The 18823-nt window shown below is 47.9% G+C and overlaps 1 protein-coding gene across 4 annotated transcripts in view; it reads left to right on the top strand.

The window, feature by feature from the left end:
- Positions 1–4279: 4279 nt before the first annotated feature.
- FLVCR2 (FLVCR choline and putative heme transporter 2) overlaps positions 4280–18823 on the top strand; it is a 59517-nt gene continuing 44973 nt past the window's right edge. For 2 of the 4 annotated variants that reach the window (XM_067028058.1, XM_067028060.1), the window contains exon 1: positions 4330–5349. In XM_067028058.1, coding sequence (XP_066884159.1) covers positions 4681–5349 — 669 coding nt within the window. In that variant the 5' untranslated portion in view covers positions 4330–4680. Of the gene's footprint in view, positions 5350–18823 lie in introns of all 4 variants that reach the window. The other 2 variants (XM_059055862.2, XM_067028059.1) reach the window with 2 other exon arrangements.

Here is an 18823-nt window from a genome sequence, read left to right as displayed (position 1 = left end):
CTTCCAGCATGGCAGATGAGGATTAGCTCTTCTCACTCCACCCTCATCTCCACCACATACATACGCCCACTTCCCATTCCCCCATCCTCCCAATATCGTTATGTCATATTTGATGATATCAATTTTCAGTCTTTACATTATTATGGTTGTGTTCATGCTGTTCACAACTGAGTCACTTAAGGTAACCATGACTTTGTTCCCCTTTCCTCCATAGCTTTTCATATTTCACTAGAGTTTAAAACTGCCTCCCCCTCCCTATTTATTTAGTTATATTTGTGGTACTTATCACTAGTCCAACCCTAATTCTCTCCCAACTCTGTAAACCCCTCTCAATATTTTCAAACACAATCCACTCAATGTCATCTTTTTGATAAATCCTTCCTGTAGTCTTTGATCAGCTTCAATCTGAACAGGCTGCTTCTGTGCCTGGCCCATAGCTGTCCACCTAGGATGTTCCTTTACCGCAATCTTGGTGATTCCCATCACCTGCCCTCATGTCCCAGTTTCCTGGATCTTACATCTTACTCTGTCTAGGTTTCCTCCCTTGTTTTGGTAGAACACATCCTTTAGCAGCTTCCTGAGAGAGAGCATATGCCACTACCTTTTTTTTTTTTTCAAAAATTTTTAAAATAAATTATTTATTTCTGGCTGCATTGGGTCTTCGTTGCTGCACGCGGGCTTCTCATTGCAGTGGCTTCTCTTCTTGCGGAGCATGGGCTCTAGGCGCATGGGCTTCAGTAGTTGTGGCACATGGGCTCAGTAGTTGTGGCTCATAGGCTCTAGAACGCAGGCTCAGTAGTCGTGGAGCATGGGCTTGGTTGCTCCATGGCATGTGGGATCTTCCCGGACCAGGGATCGAACCCGTGTCCCCTGCATTGGCAGGAGGATTCTTAACTACTGCACCACCAGGGAAGTCCGCCACTACCTTTTAAAAAAACTATTCATTGATTTTTTTTCAAAAATTTGTTTTGGTAGTTTGGGTGTAGGATTCCAGGCAGGAAATGATTCTCCCTCAGAAGGCATTGTTCGACTGACCTCCAGGTTCCTGGCTTGATGATGACATTCTGTACCTGTTTTCTTGAAAATGTTTTATGAAACCTGTTCTTATATCTCTGAAAACTCATTGGATCTCTTCTTTGTTCCGTGGTGATGTGGAATTCAGCTCAACTCTGTGGACAGGTATTGAGACAGGCATGTGTCATGGAGCTTCCCTTACTCAGGGTTCCAAGCTTTACAGAGATGTGCACAAGAGCTTAGAGCTGGCATATATGGGAAGTGCAGGAGGTGAGGCAGACAGGGTGTGGGTGAGTGTGCAGTATTACACAAGATGTGCAAGGGCAACAAATTTACAAATTTACAAATTCCAAATGTCAGTATTTTTTAAGGGGGCCTCATCCAGGGTCTCAACCTGATTCATTAGCCATTTAGCCTTCCCATGCCCTCCCCATGCTCCATGTTCCCACATCTACAGCTCCTGTGGAGGTGCTGGTAAGCTATCAAAAACGGTGCCACAGTTTTGACTTCAATCCAGGAGTAGTTGGCCTCTAGGGAGCAGACTTTGCTACCTTTCTGTAGAGAGCCAGGAATGCTTGAGTTCAAGGCCAGTGGGTACCACCAGCTCCGTGGGGAGTCAGTTGAAATAGAACCAGGAATGAGGCCCTCTTTTTAGGAAGCAATCCCTAAAATGTGTTTCTCCTTCTCCCTGAATGTGTGCCTATCAATACCGATAGATAGACATACTGAAAAATAGATGTAACATATAGTAAGCTGCTCAATAAATGTTTCTTTAATGGATGAATACAGAATATTTCTCTCAATGTAAAATCTACCTGACATGTGTATACCTGTCCTCCCCCTGGTGGGAATCAGACAAGAGACAGCACCACCCAGGTAGGTGGCTGCCAGAATATCATTACCGAGACAATTGGCTCACATTATATTAATTAATTCTCGCAACAACCCTATGAGGCAAGTAGTTTTTATCCTCAATTTACAGATTCAGAAACTGAAGGCCAGAGAGCTAAAGTAACTTGTCCAAGATCCCAAAGCTCATAATGGCAGAACAGAGCTTCAAATCCTGAGTAGACTGAATCCAGAGCTCACAACAGATCAAACTCGCTCCACACCAAAGGCAACCCCAAATATCACTTGAATCTCAGGTTAGACCCCTTGGGAATTGTCACCAAACTGAAGCATTGCCCCCGGGGAGCACGTGGGAGAGATGTGTGGAAAGGAACATAGGAAACCTGTCTCACTGTTGCTTGTTCTGATGCTAATCAGCTGTGGGACTCTGATAATGCACTCTGACTCTGGACCTCAGTTTCCAGATCTGTAAAGTGAAGTTAAGAATGTATGTGCAGAGTTTGGGGAGAGGACCATGATAACCGAGGGAAAGAAACAGTGAGAGGTCTCAGAAGGCTTTCCAAGAGAATGGAGGTTCTATGTTCCCTGGAGAAAGAAGGGAAACACTGTTGGAATTAGAGAATAGGAGATGAGAAATTAATGTAGAAATTTTTAGATGGGTATGAGTTCCCTCTTCAAACATTTCATTATAATCCAAGGCCCCATAATTTCTACCAAAAAATGGGTGCCTCCAAGCAATGTTCCCTCTCCTGGGAACCAGTGATTCTAACACCACAGGGGTGCTCAATCTTGGCTGCAAATTAAGATCTCCTGGGCAGCTTTAAACATGCAGATGCTGGGGTCCACCCTCAGATATCCTGATCTGGCATGTGTCAGAGGCATTGGGAATGTGAAGAGTTCCCCATGTGATTTTAATGTGCAACCCAAGTTGAGAATTACAGCCCCAGAGCTTTAAATTCTTCATTTTTGGTGTGAAGATTTAAAAAGCAAACAAGAAAGCACACGCACCCAGTGGCTCTTCAATATTCAAACAAATCACCTAGAGGTCTTTTAAAATGCAGCATCTAATTCAGTAGGTCCAGGGTGAGCCTGGGCTTCTGCCTTTGTAACAACCTCCCCGGCGATGCCCACACTGCTGTCCCAAGACTGTGCCTGAGTAGCTAGGCTGTAGCTTGAATGATTATGAGAGTGAGAATTATGGCTCTTTAGGTCAGCGGAGACTTTAAGAAGTAACTGCACTTCTATGAGGGTCAGTTTTCTGGTCTATAAAATGCAGACAACTGTAACTCTTACACCACAGAATTCTTGTGATGCTTAAATGAGGTAATAAAGTAAACACAATATAAATGTTCAATTTTTAATTGTTAGGATATCTGACACTCCTGAAATGCTTACTATCTGCCAGGAATTTTCCAAGTGCTTTCAAGTCTTGATCATTCAAGCCTCAAAACAACATTGTGAGGTGTGTACTATTATTTCATCATCAGATTTTCCAAGAAACTGAGGCACAGACAGGTGGTGTATCTTAATTTACATAACACACCAAGAGCAGCTTAGCCAGTGTTTGAACCCAGGGAAGATATGGGCTCTTATCCCTCCCCAGGGCTGATCAATCAGTGCAGGCCTGACCTTCTGGAGGCCCTGACTTGAGGGCTTACCTTCTGGAATGGGCTGTGGACCAGCAGGTGGCAGCCTAGGGCTACGTGGGTGCGGAGACCATTTACAGCCTAAGCCCAGAGCCAGCGCTGTGATGGGCATTTCACCACAAAGCCGCCACAGGGTCTTCAGCGTCTCCGAACTCGCCTCTTCCCTCCACCCTCAGTTCCTCGCCTGGAGGTCGCCCGGGGATCCATCAGGGAAGAAGAGTCCTAACGAACAGGTTCAGATCTGAGTTCCCCAATATAAGACCAGGTTCGCAGGGAAAGCAAGGAGCGAAGCGAGTTTTCCGCAACTCGCCTTTACTCCCGGCCCCAGCCAGCCCGGGAAATCTACAAATGTCTTTTTTATACCGACAGTCCAGCAAGGGATGGGGAACCCAGCCAAGTGCAAAAAGTCGGGAATCCCTCTTGGATACCACAGAGCAGTTTGGGGGCGCCTGGCATCCGTGTGGGCGCTCAGGGCATGCGGACCGGCACGGAGGAGACTCTATTTAGAGGATCACCTCGGAAGGACAGAGGGTCTTTTCTTGCGGAGTCCCCCGGGAGGGGACAAATGAATTTGAGGGGCAGTGCCCGGTTGCGGGTTAACCCGGCGGTTTCCATGGTGCCCGGGGCGTGGGGGAGGAATGCACCCGCAGGCGGTGCCGAAACCACTGTATTGCCGGGCCAGCGGCTGGCGAAGGCGGGAGGGGCAGGGGGCGGGGGCCGGAGGGTGGGTCGTGGGTGGGGAAGCCGCGCCGGGCGGGGGCGGGGCGGTCACGTGTGCCGGAGGGAGCAAGGCCGCCAGTCCGCCCGGGAGAGACAGGAGTCCCGCGGAGTGGCTGCCCCCGGAGAGGACTGTTTCCAGGACGGAGGCGTGAACGTCGACAGGCGCTTCGGGAGGACTCAAGGCACCGGGGGCCAGGACCAGGCTGAGGCGTCTGCAGCTGGGGGACAGCAGTCGGGGACAGAGGACGCCAAGGAAAAGTGCGAGCAGAAGCTTGAGGGTGAGCAAAAGAGCCCCACTCGCGGCTTTTACGCAGGCAGGGGACTCCATTTATTCCTTCCGGGCGGGCCGGTTAAGTGCTACGTCAGCTTTAGGTGACCAGACGACGCTACTACCCCTTAAGTCGACTAGCGTCCTCAGCACCTGTCTAGGGCTCCAGGAGAGGCCGCGGTCATGGTGAATGAAGAGCCTAACCAGCAAGAGCGTGATGGCACCTCTTCGCAGACTTCCGCCCTCGGGGAGATCCCCAGCCTCTCGGCCCATCCCAGCGTCTCAGCCCATCCAAGCGTCTCCATCCACCCTAGTGTCTCTGCGCACCCCAGTAGTTCGGCCCACCCCAGTACCTTGGCTCAACCCAGTGGTTCGGCCCACCCCAGTAGCTCGGGCCCTGAGGACCTTAGCGTGATCAAGGTGAGCAAGCGCCGATGGGCTGTGGTCCTGGTGTTTAGCTGCTACTCCATGTGCAACGCCTTCCAGTGGATCCAGTACGGCTCCATCAATAACATCTTCATGAACTTCTACGGGGTCAGTGCCTTTGCCATTGACTGGCTGTCCATGTGCTACATGCTGACCTACATTCCTCTGCTCCTGCCGGTGGCCTGGCTCCTGGAGAAGTTCGGCCTGCGCACCATCGCCCTCACCGGCTCCGCTCTCAACTGCCTGGGGGCCTGGGTGAAGCTGGGCAGCCTGAAGCCGCATCTCTTCCCAGTCACCGTGCTGGGCCAGGTCATCTGCTCCGTGGCCCAGGTCTTCATCCTGGGCATGCCCTCCCGCATTGCTTCTGTCTGGTTCGGGTCTAATGAGGTGTCAACCGCCTGCTCCGTAGCTGTCTTTGGCAATCAGGTGGGTGATGTTCCCGGTGGGACTGTGTTGATCGTACCGCACGCCTCCCTGTGTGGAGACTGTAGTTTTCTGACTTCAGCGTGTTTGTGACTCTGGGTGACTGTGGCTGGGTGTGACTGATAGTGTGAGTGAGTGATTGTGACTGCGTGACTGTGTAAGAGAAGTGGGGAAACAAAAGGAGGGACCTTTGCTGTCACTCACAGTTTCTCCTCCACCAGCAGAAAGGGTGCTTCTGGAACACATGCTGTTTTTAATGATCTCATTCCTGAACTTACTTCACCAGCTTGGACAGGAAAGCTGTTCTTACCCGGGGAGCAGCCCCTGGGTGTCAGACTATTCTGTGTCATCAGAAGTTGGCAGGTGCTTTTTTCCTGTCCAACCTAGAGCACCTAAAGCATGTCCAATCCTAGAGCACGGTATCTCCTGCACCACATGGAAGGGCGGAGGGGGGGGTCCCTGGCGGCGTTGGCGCTGCTCTCACCTTCTTTATACACAGCTGAAGCCAGGACGGTGGGAACGATGCCTTGTGCCAACCTCCTTCCCTGGGGTTTAGAACCAAGGGCAGCAGGATGGAGTCGAATTCTTGCTCTGAATTTTCAAGTCCTAGAAACCTTGGAAAGACCTGGAAAGCTCATATCTTACTCCTTTGTCTTTCCTTCTTTTGGGAAGGAGAATCTCAAATTCTTTGCATCTCAGTGTGGATATGACCCAGAAAGGTGGGCATGTCGTGAGTCTGATTGCTGTCTCTGAAAGGTTGAAGCAACTATTTACGGGGCCCTTCTTTGTCTGGACCACTGCCTGGCGTCTCACTTCTCCCCAAGCACACGCATTTGTGGCTATGCGTTTAACAAATGACCAGTAACCCTTAGTTCTTGTATGCTTGTTTTCTCTTACCTGTTCATTACATTTAGAATATTTAAGCTTTCATTTAGGAAGTTCTTATTTGGGTCAGAAATGTCCACACTTCCCTAAAGGTAAATTTCCATTCCGTTCATCTTTACCACCAAAAAGGTAACTTGAGCTAAATTTTTTCAGGCCAGTAAGGCCTGCCACTTTGGGTAATAGTGTAAGCAATCAATGAAATCAACAGACAGGCCTTCTTCAGCACAAACAAGCAACATAAAATCCTTTACCCAGTTTTCTTTAACCTGTGGGTTTGAATGTTTAGAAGATTGAATGGATTTGAAGTCTGGGGATGAAACAGGTTGGATCTTTTTGTTCAAGTCAATTAAAAAATAGGTATTAAGGGTGACATTTCCCAACCCCCTCTTCTCGAAGGTGATGTGACTGTGAATTTGAACATCTCCATTGCAGCTTTGGTGGCAGGTTTGACATTATTGGATGTTTTCTTTATAGGAGGGTAAAGCTGGGGAGCGATGTGCAGGACTTTTCGAGCTTCCAGAGGGTTAAATCTCCCTATTCGCAGCCCCAACAGGATTCAGACAGGGTCACTGCAATCCCAAACCCATTGTTTGGGGAGGGCAGAAGAGCTAACCAGGCCCTCAGGTGGCCTGGTGAGATCAGAGAACCCAACACTTTTTTTTTGTACACCATGGAGCAAAAACAAATTGGTTTTCAGACCCCTCTGCACACAGCTGTAAAGGAACTTAAAACCAAATATAACTTTAAAATTTAGTAAGAATAGTTACTCATTGCCCATGCCCATTCCCCACCAAGGTCAGAAAATGCTAAGAATTTTACATTTAAAAACACCCTGACAGCATATATTTGTATCACAGAGCTATCAATTTAGTGTGTTCTTTTAGGCTTAACCCACTGTGCTAAGTTAAAAAAAATAAAGAAATATGAAAAGCTGAATTGTTTATGCTTCCTCACGTAGAGGTGACTGTGTTTGGTTCTTGGCATATGTTTTAACCTTTCTCTCGGAGGAAAGCATGGCCGAATGGAGGAGAAATATTAACAGAACACCTTGAGCTTTGCAGTTTAAAAAAAAACAAAAAAAGGCTCCACAAAGCTGTCTAAACAGATTGGAAACATCTTTCCAGAGAATAACTCTTTGTGGCCGCAGACTTCACACTGATCAGCCAAACCCCTGTTTTATGGTAATTCTGACCCCTCTCTTCTAGCGCTTCGCTGATAGGCTCCACGAGGCACCCGTCCCTACTGGCCTAAATCCAACACTCATTTCTTCACTCAACAAGCATTTGCCCAGCACCTGCCTTACCAGACGCTGTGCTAGGGCTGCAAAGAGAATCCATGCTTCGCACAGTTCTCCTACCACCCTTTTAAATTGTATCAGGCACCAACATTCAGATTTAAAAACGCACACGCACAAGGAGCAACCAGATGAGGGTCTAGAGGATTTGTTTTCAGTTCTCCGCCAGGTTTTTTTTTTTTTTTTTCCCTGGTACGCGGGCCTCTCACTGTTGTGGCCTCTCCCATTGCGGAGCACAGGCTCCGGACGCGCAGGCTCAGCGGCCACGGCTCACGGGCCCAGCCGCTCCGCGGCATGTGGGATCTTCCCGGACTGGGGCACGAACCCGTGTCCCCTGCATCGGCAGGTGGACTCTCAACCACTGCGCCACCAGGGAAGCCCACGCGAGGTTTTTAAGTATCTTCTCCGAGGCATTGCTATGGGAAGATTGAAGGGGAAGGAAGCTAATATCTATCAAACACCTATTATGCGCAAGGCACTTTTTCATGCATTATTTAATTTTTTTAACCTTTGAGGTGGGTGGGGTTGTCCCTGTTGTTATAGGCGAGGAACTTGAGACCCAGATAAACCGAGCAACCTTATCCAGGGTCCTATTGGTGCTGAGTGGTAGAAAGGAGGTTTGAAGCTAGCTCCACCTCCAGAGCCCCTGTCAGTGGGCCGTTATTGAGTCTTCAGGTGGACAAAGCGTATATTAAACAACAACAACAAAAGGCAGGATTCTGAGTTTCAGGTTTTGGCCCTGTGTCTCAAGGGTTGTCAGTGGTGATAAAGTGTCCGGCAGTTTCTGTAGAATTTGAGAGCTAGCACCTGCCTTCTTTTTTAAAGTTCTAGGCATTAGCAGTGCCTCCCCACGTGCTGGTCGCTGAGGGGCTGGTTCTCCCTCTCGCAGCCTCAGGAAGGTGGGGCTCCAGGCTCTGGGGAGAAGAAACCAGTGGCTCTTGGACTGCAGCTGGGGCACTTCCCTGTGACCGGCACACAGGTGGTAGCAGCCCGGCAGTGTTAACGACACTGGTTCCATTGTTTCCAGGGAAAACCATCTGGGGTTCTGAGTGATGTGGACACATGGTTATTGAGCAAGGCTAGGAAGAGAGCCTCATGTGAGAGTCTGGGGACGGCTTGGTGGCACAGGGTGAGGGAGATGTGGGAGCGGGGAGAGATCTTCACGGCAGCCCCAGCCCCGATGAAGAGCCTCCAGCCCTGAGACCAGAAGGGAGTTCCTCTGGGACCCTTGGGCAGGTCATAGCACAGCGCCACCCAGAAAAAGCCTAGAGAGAATCAGTTTGCTTTTCGAGGAAGAGAAAATACAGTCACCTGGGAATTCCCTGGCGGTCCAGTGGTCAGGACTTGTCGCTTTCACTGCGGTGGCCTAGGTTCAGTCCCTAGCTGGGGAACTAAGATCTCCAAGCTGCACAGCATGGCCACAAAAAAGAAAAAGAAAAAATACGGTAACCTTACAGAATCAGTTCTGCAGCAGCCAGGGTCTATCTGTCTGATAGGAATATAATGAAAGCCACAAATGCAAACCACATATATTACTAAATTTTCTAGTAGCCACATGAAAAACAGGTAAAATGTAAATTTTTTACCAAAGTAAAAAGAACAAGTGAAATTAGTTTTAGGACTATATTCGGTTTAACTCAATATATCCAGAATAGTATTTCAACAGCTAATCAATATAATAAAATTACTAACAAGCTGGTTCACATTCTTTTCCTATGGTGAGTCTTTGGAAGTTGGCATGTATTTTACGCTTACAGACTAGCAACATTTCCCACCATGTCTGGAACAATGATGCTAATTGTAGGGGAGGAAGAGATTTTCCTTGACTGTCTTAGAGTCCCCAGCTAAAAATTAAATTGACGAAGTCCGATTAATAAGAGAAAATCATCCATAATTATCTCATATAAGTATTAGGTGACACGGGAGTCTTTGTAAGGAAATGAAGGAAGAGTTAGACTTGTGCACTTCTATGCCAGATTTGCTGGAGAGCAGACAGTGGCGGAGAAATGTGATAGGTTAAGGAGTCTGAGGTCTGTAGAACCGGGGGGGCCACCGAGCAAGGCCTGTTTGTCAGGATTCTCGGAGGCAGTGCCCCTTTATCTTCAGAGACGAGGGTCTTGAGAGACAAGGATGCTCCCTTCCTCTGTGTACCAGGAGAGCACCTCCCACAGGAGGGTTTTAAGGCTTGTTTCGGGGGAGGAGGTCAGAGTGACCTTCCTGCTTTTCAGTTCTCTCAAATTGCTTCAGCTTAAAATATTCACTATGCCAAGGTACCAAATTTGGGGGCATTGTGTCCTGAACCCCATCATATTTCAAGCATTTGGAAATCAGGTTCTAGCAGACAAGGATGGACTCTAGGAAAGTGAGTCCAGTTTTGAGGAGGTTGTGTTTGCTGGACTGGCTGATCATCTGTCACCCAGCGAGGCTGGGTGGTCCAGAGGCTGACTCAAGAGTCCGGGTCATGAGGTGAATGGTCAGCCTCATCTTGTTGCAGACTCCTGGGCACTTGGGTGTGTTAAAGTCCAGGCTTATCAATCTGGCTGTTGCAGTGTCAGAGAAACTTTCAAGCTCTGAGTGACATCTGGGGAGGTGAAGGCAAGCTCTTCCGTGCTTTCGTTTGTTGTCATTGTCAAGGCACATGAAGCACCTGCCCACGTGACTGACCGCTTGCTGGCCTCCCCTTCTGACTGGAAGAGAGGACCAGGCAGGGGCTGGGAGAGCAGAGCAAAGGCTAGTGGAGACTGAAATGAGAAGGGGTAGAGCCAGGACCAACCCTCAAATGCTCATAGGGGCAGCCAGGTTGTAGAAAGTGTGACAAAGGAGAAGTGACATTGGAGTGTGGAGGGGTCACAGCATCGTAAGAGCACGTGTCCCAGCTGAAGGTGGCAGCTGCTTCAGCCTCTGCCAGCTGTTCCCGTACACGGCATGACCAGTGCTGTCAGGTCGTCTCATTTGTTTTTTCTTTAAAGAGAAACCAGAAATCCAGATTTTTATGTGAAATCTGTTTTTTTAACTGTGGTAAAATAGACATATTTATAACTTTAACCATTCATAAGTGTACAATTCAATGGCGTTTCACAATGTTGTGTAAGAATTAGCAGTATCTATACCCCCAATACTTTTATCACCCCCAACAACTCTGTGCCCATTAAACAGTAACTCCTCCTCTGTAACCTCTATTCTACTTTCTATCTATTAATTTGCCAATTCTAGGTACCACATATAACCAAAATCATGCAGTATTTGTCTTTGTGTCTGGCTTATGAAATCTGTTTTTTAAAATGCTGATAAAAAACTCAAAATTTTATTTTATTATTATTATTTTCCATGTTTTAAAGTTGTGGGTCAGATAAAACTTCTAGTCTGAAACTTCTGGGGAAGGTAAAGTGGAACCGAATCCCAGTTCTGGTTTCTCCTTCATCGCAAAGCCCTCACCAAAGATGCTGGCAGGGAGATGAGCTCAGAGTCTAGTGACTCTGGGAAGGAAGCTAGACCAATGCTCCTCCAGATGGTGACCATTTGCCTCACCTCTGGGGCCAGGACCAAATACAGATGCCTGGGCCTTCACCTGGACTCCCTAATCAGCCTCTCCAGGGGAGGGGCCCAGGCTCCTGTGTTTTTACCTGGCTTCCCAGGTGAGGCTCATGATCAGACTTGAAATCTCTGGGAGAGAGGAGCAGCGAGCTGTGGGAAGGCGCCCTCCTGCTTGGAGCCAGGTTCTTGGCAGGACTGGTGTGTTTTGTGCTGCTGTGTGATGGGTCCAGTTCCCAGGTAGATGCAGCTGGGAGCTCAGCCACTCACTCTCCAGGCTGAGGGGAGAGGATGGGCTTGGGGCGGGGCTCGTAATTCTGATTCACTTAAGGTTCTGAAAATAGACTCAGGGCCCTGGGGGGCCTGAGTGTAAGGGCAGCCCTGAAGGCCTGTGAGGTGGAACCATAGCAGAAGCTCCTGATCCTTCTGTTTGTTTGAGCTTCAACTCAGTGCACTACATGAGAAGAGGCTCTGGCTGGCCTGGCCTGACTTCTGTCTTGGCTGTGTTGCCTTGGCAGGCATTCTTCAGGACCTGACAATTCCGTGGAATCGAGTCTGAGTGTTCAGTTTAGCATCCAGGACCCCTCCTCCCTCGTCCTTCCCATCCAGCCTGTCTCTTGTTCCCTCCCAGCCTTGTCTCTGCTCTGACCAGTCTGGCTTCTTGATTCTCTCCTTGAAGATACACTGCTTGGAGGTTAAGCCTAAAGCCTCGTAGAGTGACATCAGTAGATGGTGGACCAGGAAGCTCCAGATCCTTGTTCCCCCACAGAAACATTAAATAAACTAGAAACTGGCTAAAATATCTTCCCTATGGGAGTTTTGGAAATCAGTCAAAGATCTACAGCAACCAAGTAAACGCCCAACCAAGAAAAAACCACGTTCAGAATGGTAGAAAGTTTCATGACCATTTTGCTCACCCTTGCCCTGACCCCACCCAACTGCTGTGCCTCCCAGTACCCAGTTCTTTTCTGCAAACCTGAGAACGCAAAGCAGACCAAATTTGCAACATTTTAAACCAACTGTGTTTTTATACACGAACAATGAAAAATCTACAAAGGAAATTAAGGAAACAATTCCATTTACAGTAGCATCCAAAAAAGTACTTAGGAATCAGTTTAACGGAGGAGGTGAAAGACCTGTATGCTGAAAACTATAAAATGTTACTGAAAGAAATTAAAGAAGTCACAAATAAATGGTAAAATATCTGTGTTCAGATTGGAAGACCTAATATTGCTAAGATGTCAATACTACGCAAAGCAGTCTATAAACAGTGCAATCACTATCAAAATCCTGATGATGTTTTTCACAGATGAAGAAAAATGCATCCTAAAATTCATGTGGAAGTTTAAGGGATGCTGAATAGCCAAAACAATTTTGGAAAAGAATCACAAAGTTGGAGGTCTGACACTTCTTGATATCAAAACTAATAACAAAGCTACAGTAATCATGATAGTGTGGTATCAGCATAAAGACAAACAGAGAGACCAAAGGAATAGAGAGTCCAGAAATAAACCCTCACATATATATGGTTAAATGGTTTTTAACGAGGGTGTCAAGACCATTCAAGAGGAAAAGGACAGCCTTTTTAAAAAAATACACTTTATTTTTTAGAGCAGTTTTAGGTTCACAGCAAAATTAAGAGGAAGGTACAGAGATTTCTTACCTACATCCCCTCCTGGTGTAGTCTCCCCCATTTTCAACACACCTACCAGAGTGTTGCATTGGTTACAATTGATGAACCTACATGGACACATAATTATCATCAGTCTCTTCAACAGATGGTATTGGGAAAAACTACAAAACTCTTGGAAGAAAACATAAGGAAAAAGCTCCATGATAATGGGTTTGGTAGTGATGGCGGTGATTTCTTGGATGTGATACTAAAAGCATCAGCAACAACAACAGCAAATAATAGGACTGCATCTAAATTAAAAGCTTTTGTGCATCAGAGGACACTATCAATAAAGTGAAAAGGCCGTCCATGGAATGGGAGAGAATATTTGCAAATCATATATCTGATATGGGGTTAATAGCCAGACTATATAAAGAATTCCTGCAGCTGAACAACAACAAACACACAACCCAATTGAAACATGAGCCAAGGGCTTGAATAGATATTTCTCCCCCAAAAAAGATACATAGACGGTCAATAGGCACATGAAAAGAAGCTCAACATTAGGGAAATGCAAATCAAAACTACAATGAAGTGCCACTTCATACCTCTTAAGACAGTTATCAATAAAAGAAAAGAAAAAAAGAAAAAAGTAAGAAATGTCGGCAAGAATGTGGAGAAATTGGAACCCTTGTGCATTGCCGATGGGAACGTAAAATGGTGCAGTCACATGGAAGACAGTATGGCATTTCCTCAAAAAATTAAAAATAGAATTACCATATGATTTAGCATTTCTACTTCTGGGTAGTTACTCAAGAGAATTGAAAACAGGAACTTGAACAGATATTTGTACACCCATGTTTATAGCATCATTCTTCACAATAGCTGAAAGGTGGAAGGATCCCAAGTGTTCATCTATGGATGATTGTTAAAATATGAAATATACATATGATAGAATATTATTCATTCTTGAAAGGAAATTCGGACACGTGCTACACATGGCTGAACCTTGAAGACATTATGCTGAGTGACATGCGGTAGTCACAAAAAACAAATACTCTGTAATTCTACCTATGTGAGGTATTGAGCTGTCTTTTTTTTCTGACGCCAATCAATTCTTCAATTCTCTAACACCAACTGGCTGTCCTACAATTCAATTCAGTTCAACTCTGACACTAATGAGTTCGTGCAGACCCCACAAGTTAAGAGCTCAGTCCTGTAAGACTGTCTCCATTTGCAAGTCCTGGGGGCCACCCAGACTTCTGACTGACTAGCTATAAGTTGGGGCTTCCCACGAGCCCTACTCAGGTTCTGTAATTTGCTAGAATGGCTCAGGGAACTCAGGTAAGCACTGTTTTCCCTGGTTTATTATAAAGGCTACAAGTCAGGAACAGCCAAATGGAGGAGATGCCAGAGCCTCTGTGGGCCACCCTCCCAGCACCTTGATGTGATGTGTTCACCAGCCTGTAAGCTCACCGTATTTCCTTGTTTGAGAGTTTTTCTAGAGCTCAGTTTCCAGTTCCCTTTTGCTTCTCAGCGGTGGGGGGAGGGTGGGGCTGAAAGTTCCCATACTTTAATCACTTGATCTTCTGGAAACCACCTCCATCCTGGGGCTCTAGAGAGGTCCCACTCTAAGTCACCTCATAGCCTAAACTCAGGTGTGAAGGAAACAGGATCCTTATGAATAACAAAGGACAGTCCTTGGAAACAGGATCCTTATGTATAACAAAGGACAGTCCTATCACTCAGGAAATGCCCAGGGTTTATTGTTTGTTGGTTTTTTTTGTTTGCTTTTGTGGTACTCGGGCCTCTCACTGTTGTGGCCTCTCCCGTTGTGGAGCACAGACTCCAGATGCCGCAGGCTCAGCGGCCATGGCTCACGGGCCCAGCCGCTCCGCGGCATGTGGGATCTTCCCGGACCGGGGCACGAACCCGTGTCCCCTGCATCGGCAGGCGGACTCTTAACCACTGCGCCACCAGGGAAGCCCTGCCCAGGGTTTAGAGCTCTGTGCCAGGAACCAGAAATGAAGACCAAATATATTTTTCTATAATAAAAATTATACCACAGATAATCTCGAGTAATCAAATTCATAGAGACAAAATGTATAATGGTGGTTAGGGGGGCTGGGGGAGGAGGGAATGAGGAGTTAGTGTTTAATGGGTACAGAGTTTCAGTTTGGGAAGATGAGAAAAGTTCTGGAGATGGATGGAGGTGGTGGTTGCACGACGATGTGAATGTACTTAATGCCACTGAAGTGTACAGCTAAAAATGACTAAAATCGTAAATGTTATGCTATATATGTATTTTACCACTGGCACCAAAAACAAAAAGATACACTGCTTGGGAGGTGTTCCCTCTGGCTGGGTACCTGGGTAACTGCTCACCCCTGCCGTCATCTCCTCAGTCTCTGTGCTGGAGGAAAGCGGTCCTCGCCCTTCTGTGTGCTTGCTGAGTTTCTGTGGATACTGGCCTTTTGTTTTCTAGTGTTTGTGTTTCCCCCTCTTCTGTAACTTTTCTCCTGTCCTCTTCCCCTCTTCCTCCACCTCCTCTTCCTACTAAATGGGAAACTTAACAAAGGACTGGAACCTTGACTAATATATCTCTCCCATATGTCAAGGCTCTGGGCATAACAGGTGCTTAAAAATGGATGGACAAATTAATAAACAGGTATTCCTTTCCTGAAAGGAATTAAGGTGACCACTCAGTTAGCTGAGAGCTCAGGTGGTTGCAGGAAGGGACTCATGCTTGGATTGTCTTCCTGACGTGACTCAATCTTACTCCTTCAGTGGAAAAAGCTATTCAGTCCTTACGGGGTGCCTTGAACTCTGCTGGACCCAGGGTGGTTGAGAACACATCTTTAGCTCTGCTATGTACCCTTGGACAAGACCCCCTTAACTTTTCTAACTTTTGGCTTCTTTTGTAAGATGGAGATAATATTGGCTCCTGCAATAGTGGAGGAGAGGAGTAAATGAGACAGTAAGAGGAGGGCACTTAGCCAGCAGAGTTTGTCTGCTAAATGAAGAGCAGATGCTGTCACTACTATAGCATCAGTAGAGGTAATTGGCCCTGATCTAGAAGGAGAGGCCAACACTTAAATGCTCCCAGTACCGCCGTGTGGCAGGCTTAAGGGTACATGTGCACAGGACATTCAGGGGTCACAGCGTGTGGGAGGGAGGACACACCCCAGAGTCAGTGTAGTGGGGAGCCAGCGGGATTGCTTCCCTGAGGAGGTGATGGTTATGAGCCGATTCTCAACAAGCGAAGTGACCAGGAGTTGGGTGAATAGGGGGAGGTGGGCCTTTCTGGAAGTTTCCAGGCAGTATCTTGATGGGGACTTGTTCCTCTTGAGAGCTACTCAATCTAAGAGCTGTGCTGGTGCCAGGAGATGGTGTTATCTTCCCAGTATGTGGTTGATGAGACCAGTTGTCTGTGGTGAAGATTTTGGGGTCTTAGGGATGACGTAGGTACTGGGCCAGTTCCCATCCCCACACATCAGACCTTAGTCTTACAAACCTTAGACGCTACTGAAGGAACTGGGGTACCCAGGCTTATCAGGTGGACACAGCTGTTTTCCACTGCCTGATTCTTGATCTTTATCCAACAATGCTGTTAACAGGATGTCCTTCCCTTGCCTTCACCTCCCCCAACATCAAACAGCCCCATGCGAATTGGTTAGATCCCCATCGGGTGAAGAAGAACTATAGGGCTAAGGTGAAAGCGGGTGTTTCCTCTTCTTTCTTCTCTGTCTCCTGACTTCTATCTAGCAGCATCCCAAACTTAACCCAAGGGAGCATCTCCTTTCTCTCTGTTCTTCAGGACAGAGGCCTTTGTCTTTGCCGAGTCATTCAGAGGTCGGAGGTATCCTGCAGGTTCTGGCAGCCCATCCTGGCTCTTCTGCCTCCCCACCTTATTCTAGGCATCTCTCCTTTTTTAGGCTTTGCAAAAGCTGTAGCTTGGCCTCTGAGCCCCACACAGTTCAAGATGAGGTCTTGCCCCAGCGTAAGGGCAGAGAGCACCAGCACCATGTGTGTTTGCAGGAGGGGGATGGGAGGTAGGGCTGGGTCTCACTGGGTTACCGACTTCTCGGGATTAGACAGTGTGCCTTGCAACCATGAGTGGAGAGGTGTTTGCTTTGGCTCCCATCCGATTCTTTCTCTAGAGAGGAGGTGCACACAAGCCCTTTTCAGTTCCAGGAGATCCCTTTTGCCTAGACAACCCTGCCGACTCCGGAAGGGAGGGGGCACGGAAGCTGGAGCAAGGTTGGAGGTCATTTTTCTTACTTTTTGTTTTTGTTTTTCCTTTTCCTCTCCCCTGGAAATTCCTGATTTCTGCTCCATGTTGCGGTGTTGGCCTGGCTGGGTCTCCCATGCTGGCTCTGGAAGCAGCTGTCTGCGCTCAGGGCCATTTGCTGTGCCCATCAACTCAGAAATATAGGAAGTGAGCCTCCATGAGTCATGGCGTTAAAGCAGGGTCCGTCGCAATGGGCTGTTTGTTTGGGGTGGTGGCTGCCCTTTGAGCAATCCTCGCCTCCTCAGACCTTTGTCCTGAGCTTCCTGTTTGGGGCTGGACATGTTTGTGGAGCCACTCGATGAACTCAGAGGCAGGTTGCTTCTCTACCGAGGAGCTAGACAGGAGCACAAACGGGTCCCACCATCTGTCCCTGCCTGGGACGCCGAGGGAAGCCAGCAGCTGAGAATCAGCTCTTGATTTCTGTCCTTGGGGCAGTGGAGGTCAATTGTTTCTAAGTGTGTTCCATGAACCACCAGCACCACCTGGGGTGTTTGTTAGAAATGCAGATTCCTGGGCACTGGGGCAGATCCAAGGAATTAGCCTCTCCAGAGTGGAGCTCAGGTATCTGTGGGAGATTCCCATGTGGGAGCCATGGGTCCCTGACCCGGCTCTGCTGACCCCTCCATTTGGGGCTTCTGGCTAGACACCTGCTCTCTTTGGGCATCAGCTTACCTATCTGTAATAAGGAAGCCAGCCTCACAGGGTGGCCACTCAAGTCAAAGGGGTTGTGAAAGCTCTTGAACCAGATGAGTCTCCGCAGACATTCCCTGAATGTACATCCATCTTCTCCCTCCCCGCCAAACTCCAGAATCTCTGGATTCTGGGCCTTTCTTTCATCCCAGCTGATGTCCTGGGAATATTTGCTGACAGATCGTCCTCCCTGACACCATAGGTCAGGAACTTAAGCAGACTTGCCTATCCAGTCTCTGCTGATGAGTTAGGTTGGGGCTGACATCACCACCCTTCTAGAAATAGGTCACCCGCCTAAAGACCTTGCTCATAGAACACAGACCGGAAGAGGCCACACGCCTGGCACGTGGTGGGGACTGAGAACATGTGAATGGAAAGATGGACGACTGGTGTTCTGGTTTTACGCTTTGGGGAATGGTGTTCTCATTGCTGAAGGAAGATTCCAGAGCATGTTCTGTGATTGCCATCAAATAACATGTCAACTGTGGCCTCGGGAGGATGGGGGTGGTGGGTGGGGGAAGAGTGCAGCTTGACCCAACCCTCTTACTAATCTTTTTCACCTTTTATGTGTAAGTGGGCCTCCTGAGAAAATCCCTTCCACCTGCTTCCTCAACTCTACGGCCTTGGAAGCAGGTCCTCAGGAAGAGCCGCAGGTGGTAGAGCTCCTCCCTCTTTGGGGCTGGCTGACTTGAGGGGGTAAGGCCTGGGAAGACCGGGCCACCAAGAGACATTCTCGGCCTCTGGCCTTGGGACAGGCATCTTGACAATGGATTGATTTATTTGTGGAGCAAGGAGAGTCCTCCTTGGGAACGTTTGGTTCTCTCAAGGCTACTGTGCAGGGGGTAGGAAGTTGTGTCCGCAGGGCCCAGATCACCAGTGTAAGTTTGTTGAGAGACTCCCAGAGACATTGATGTTCTCTCCACTCATTGCACTGCCTCTGACTCACTGTACAGAAAGAACTCCATTAAGAGGTACAGAGTAACTGTTAGCCATTTTATGATGATGCAGATGCAAATGCACCTCAGTTACATAACAAACCCCATTGCAGAGGACCCCATCAGACCCTGGTTCGTCTTGGGTCTCAGACCACATCTTCCTGGGCTACATGGCTGCTTGGTGCCTTGTCGTGGCTCAGCAAGGCTCTGTGGGAAGAGAGCAGGGCTGCGAATGGGAC

Source organism: Kogia breviceps, chromosome 3, assembly GCF_026419965.1.
Source record: "Kogia breviceps isolate mKogBre1 chromosome 3, mKogBre1 haplotype 1, whole genome shotgun sequence".
Classification (NCBI taxonomy): Eukaryota; Metazoa; Chordata; class Mammalia; order Artiodactyla; family Physeteridae; genus Kogia; species Kogia breviceps.
This window is presented reverse-complemented; position numbering and strand designations above follow the sequence as displayed.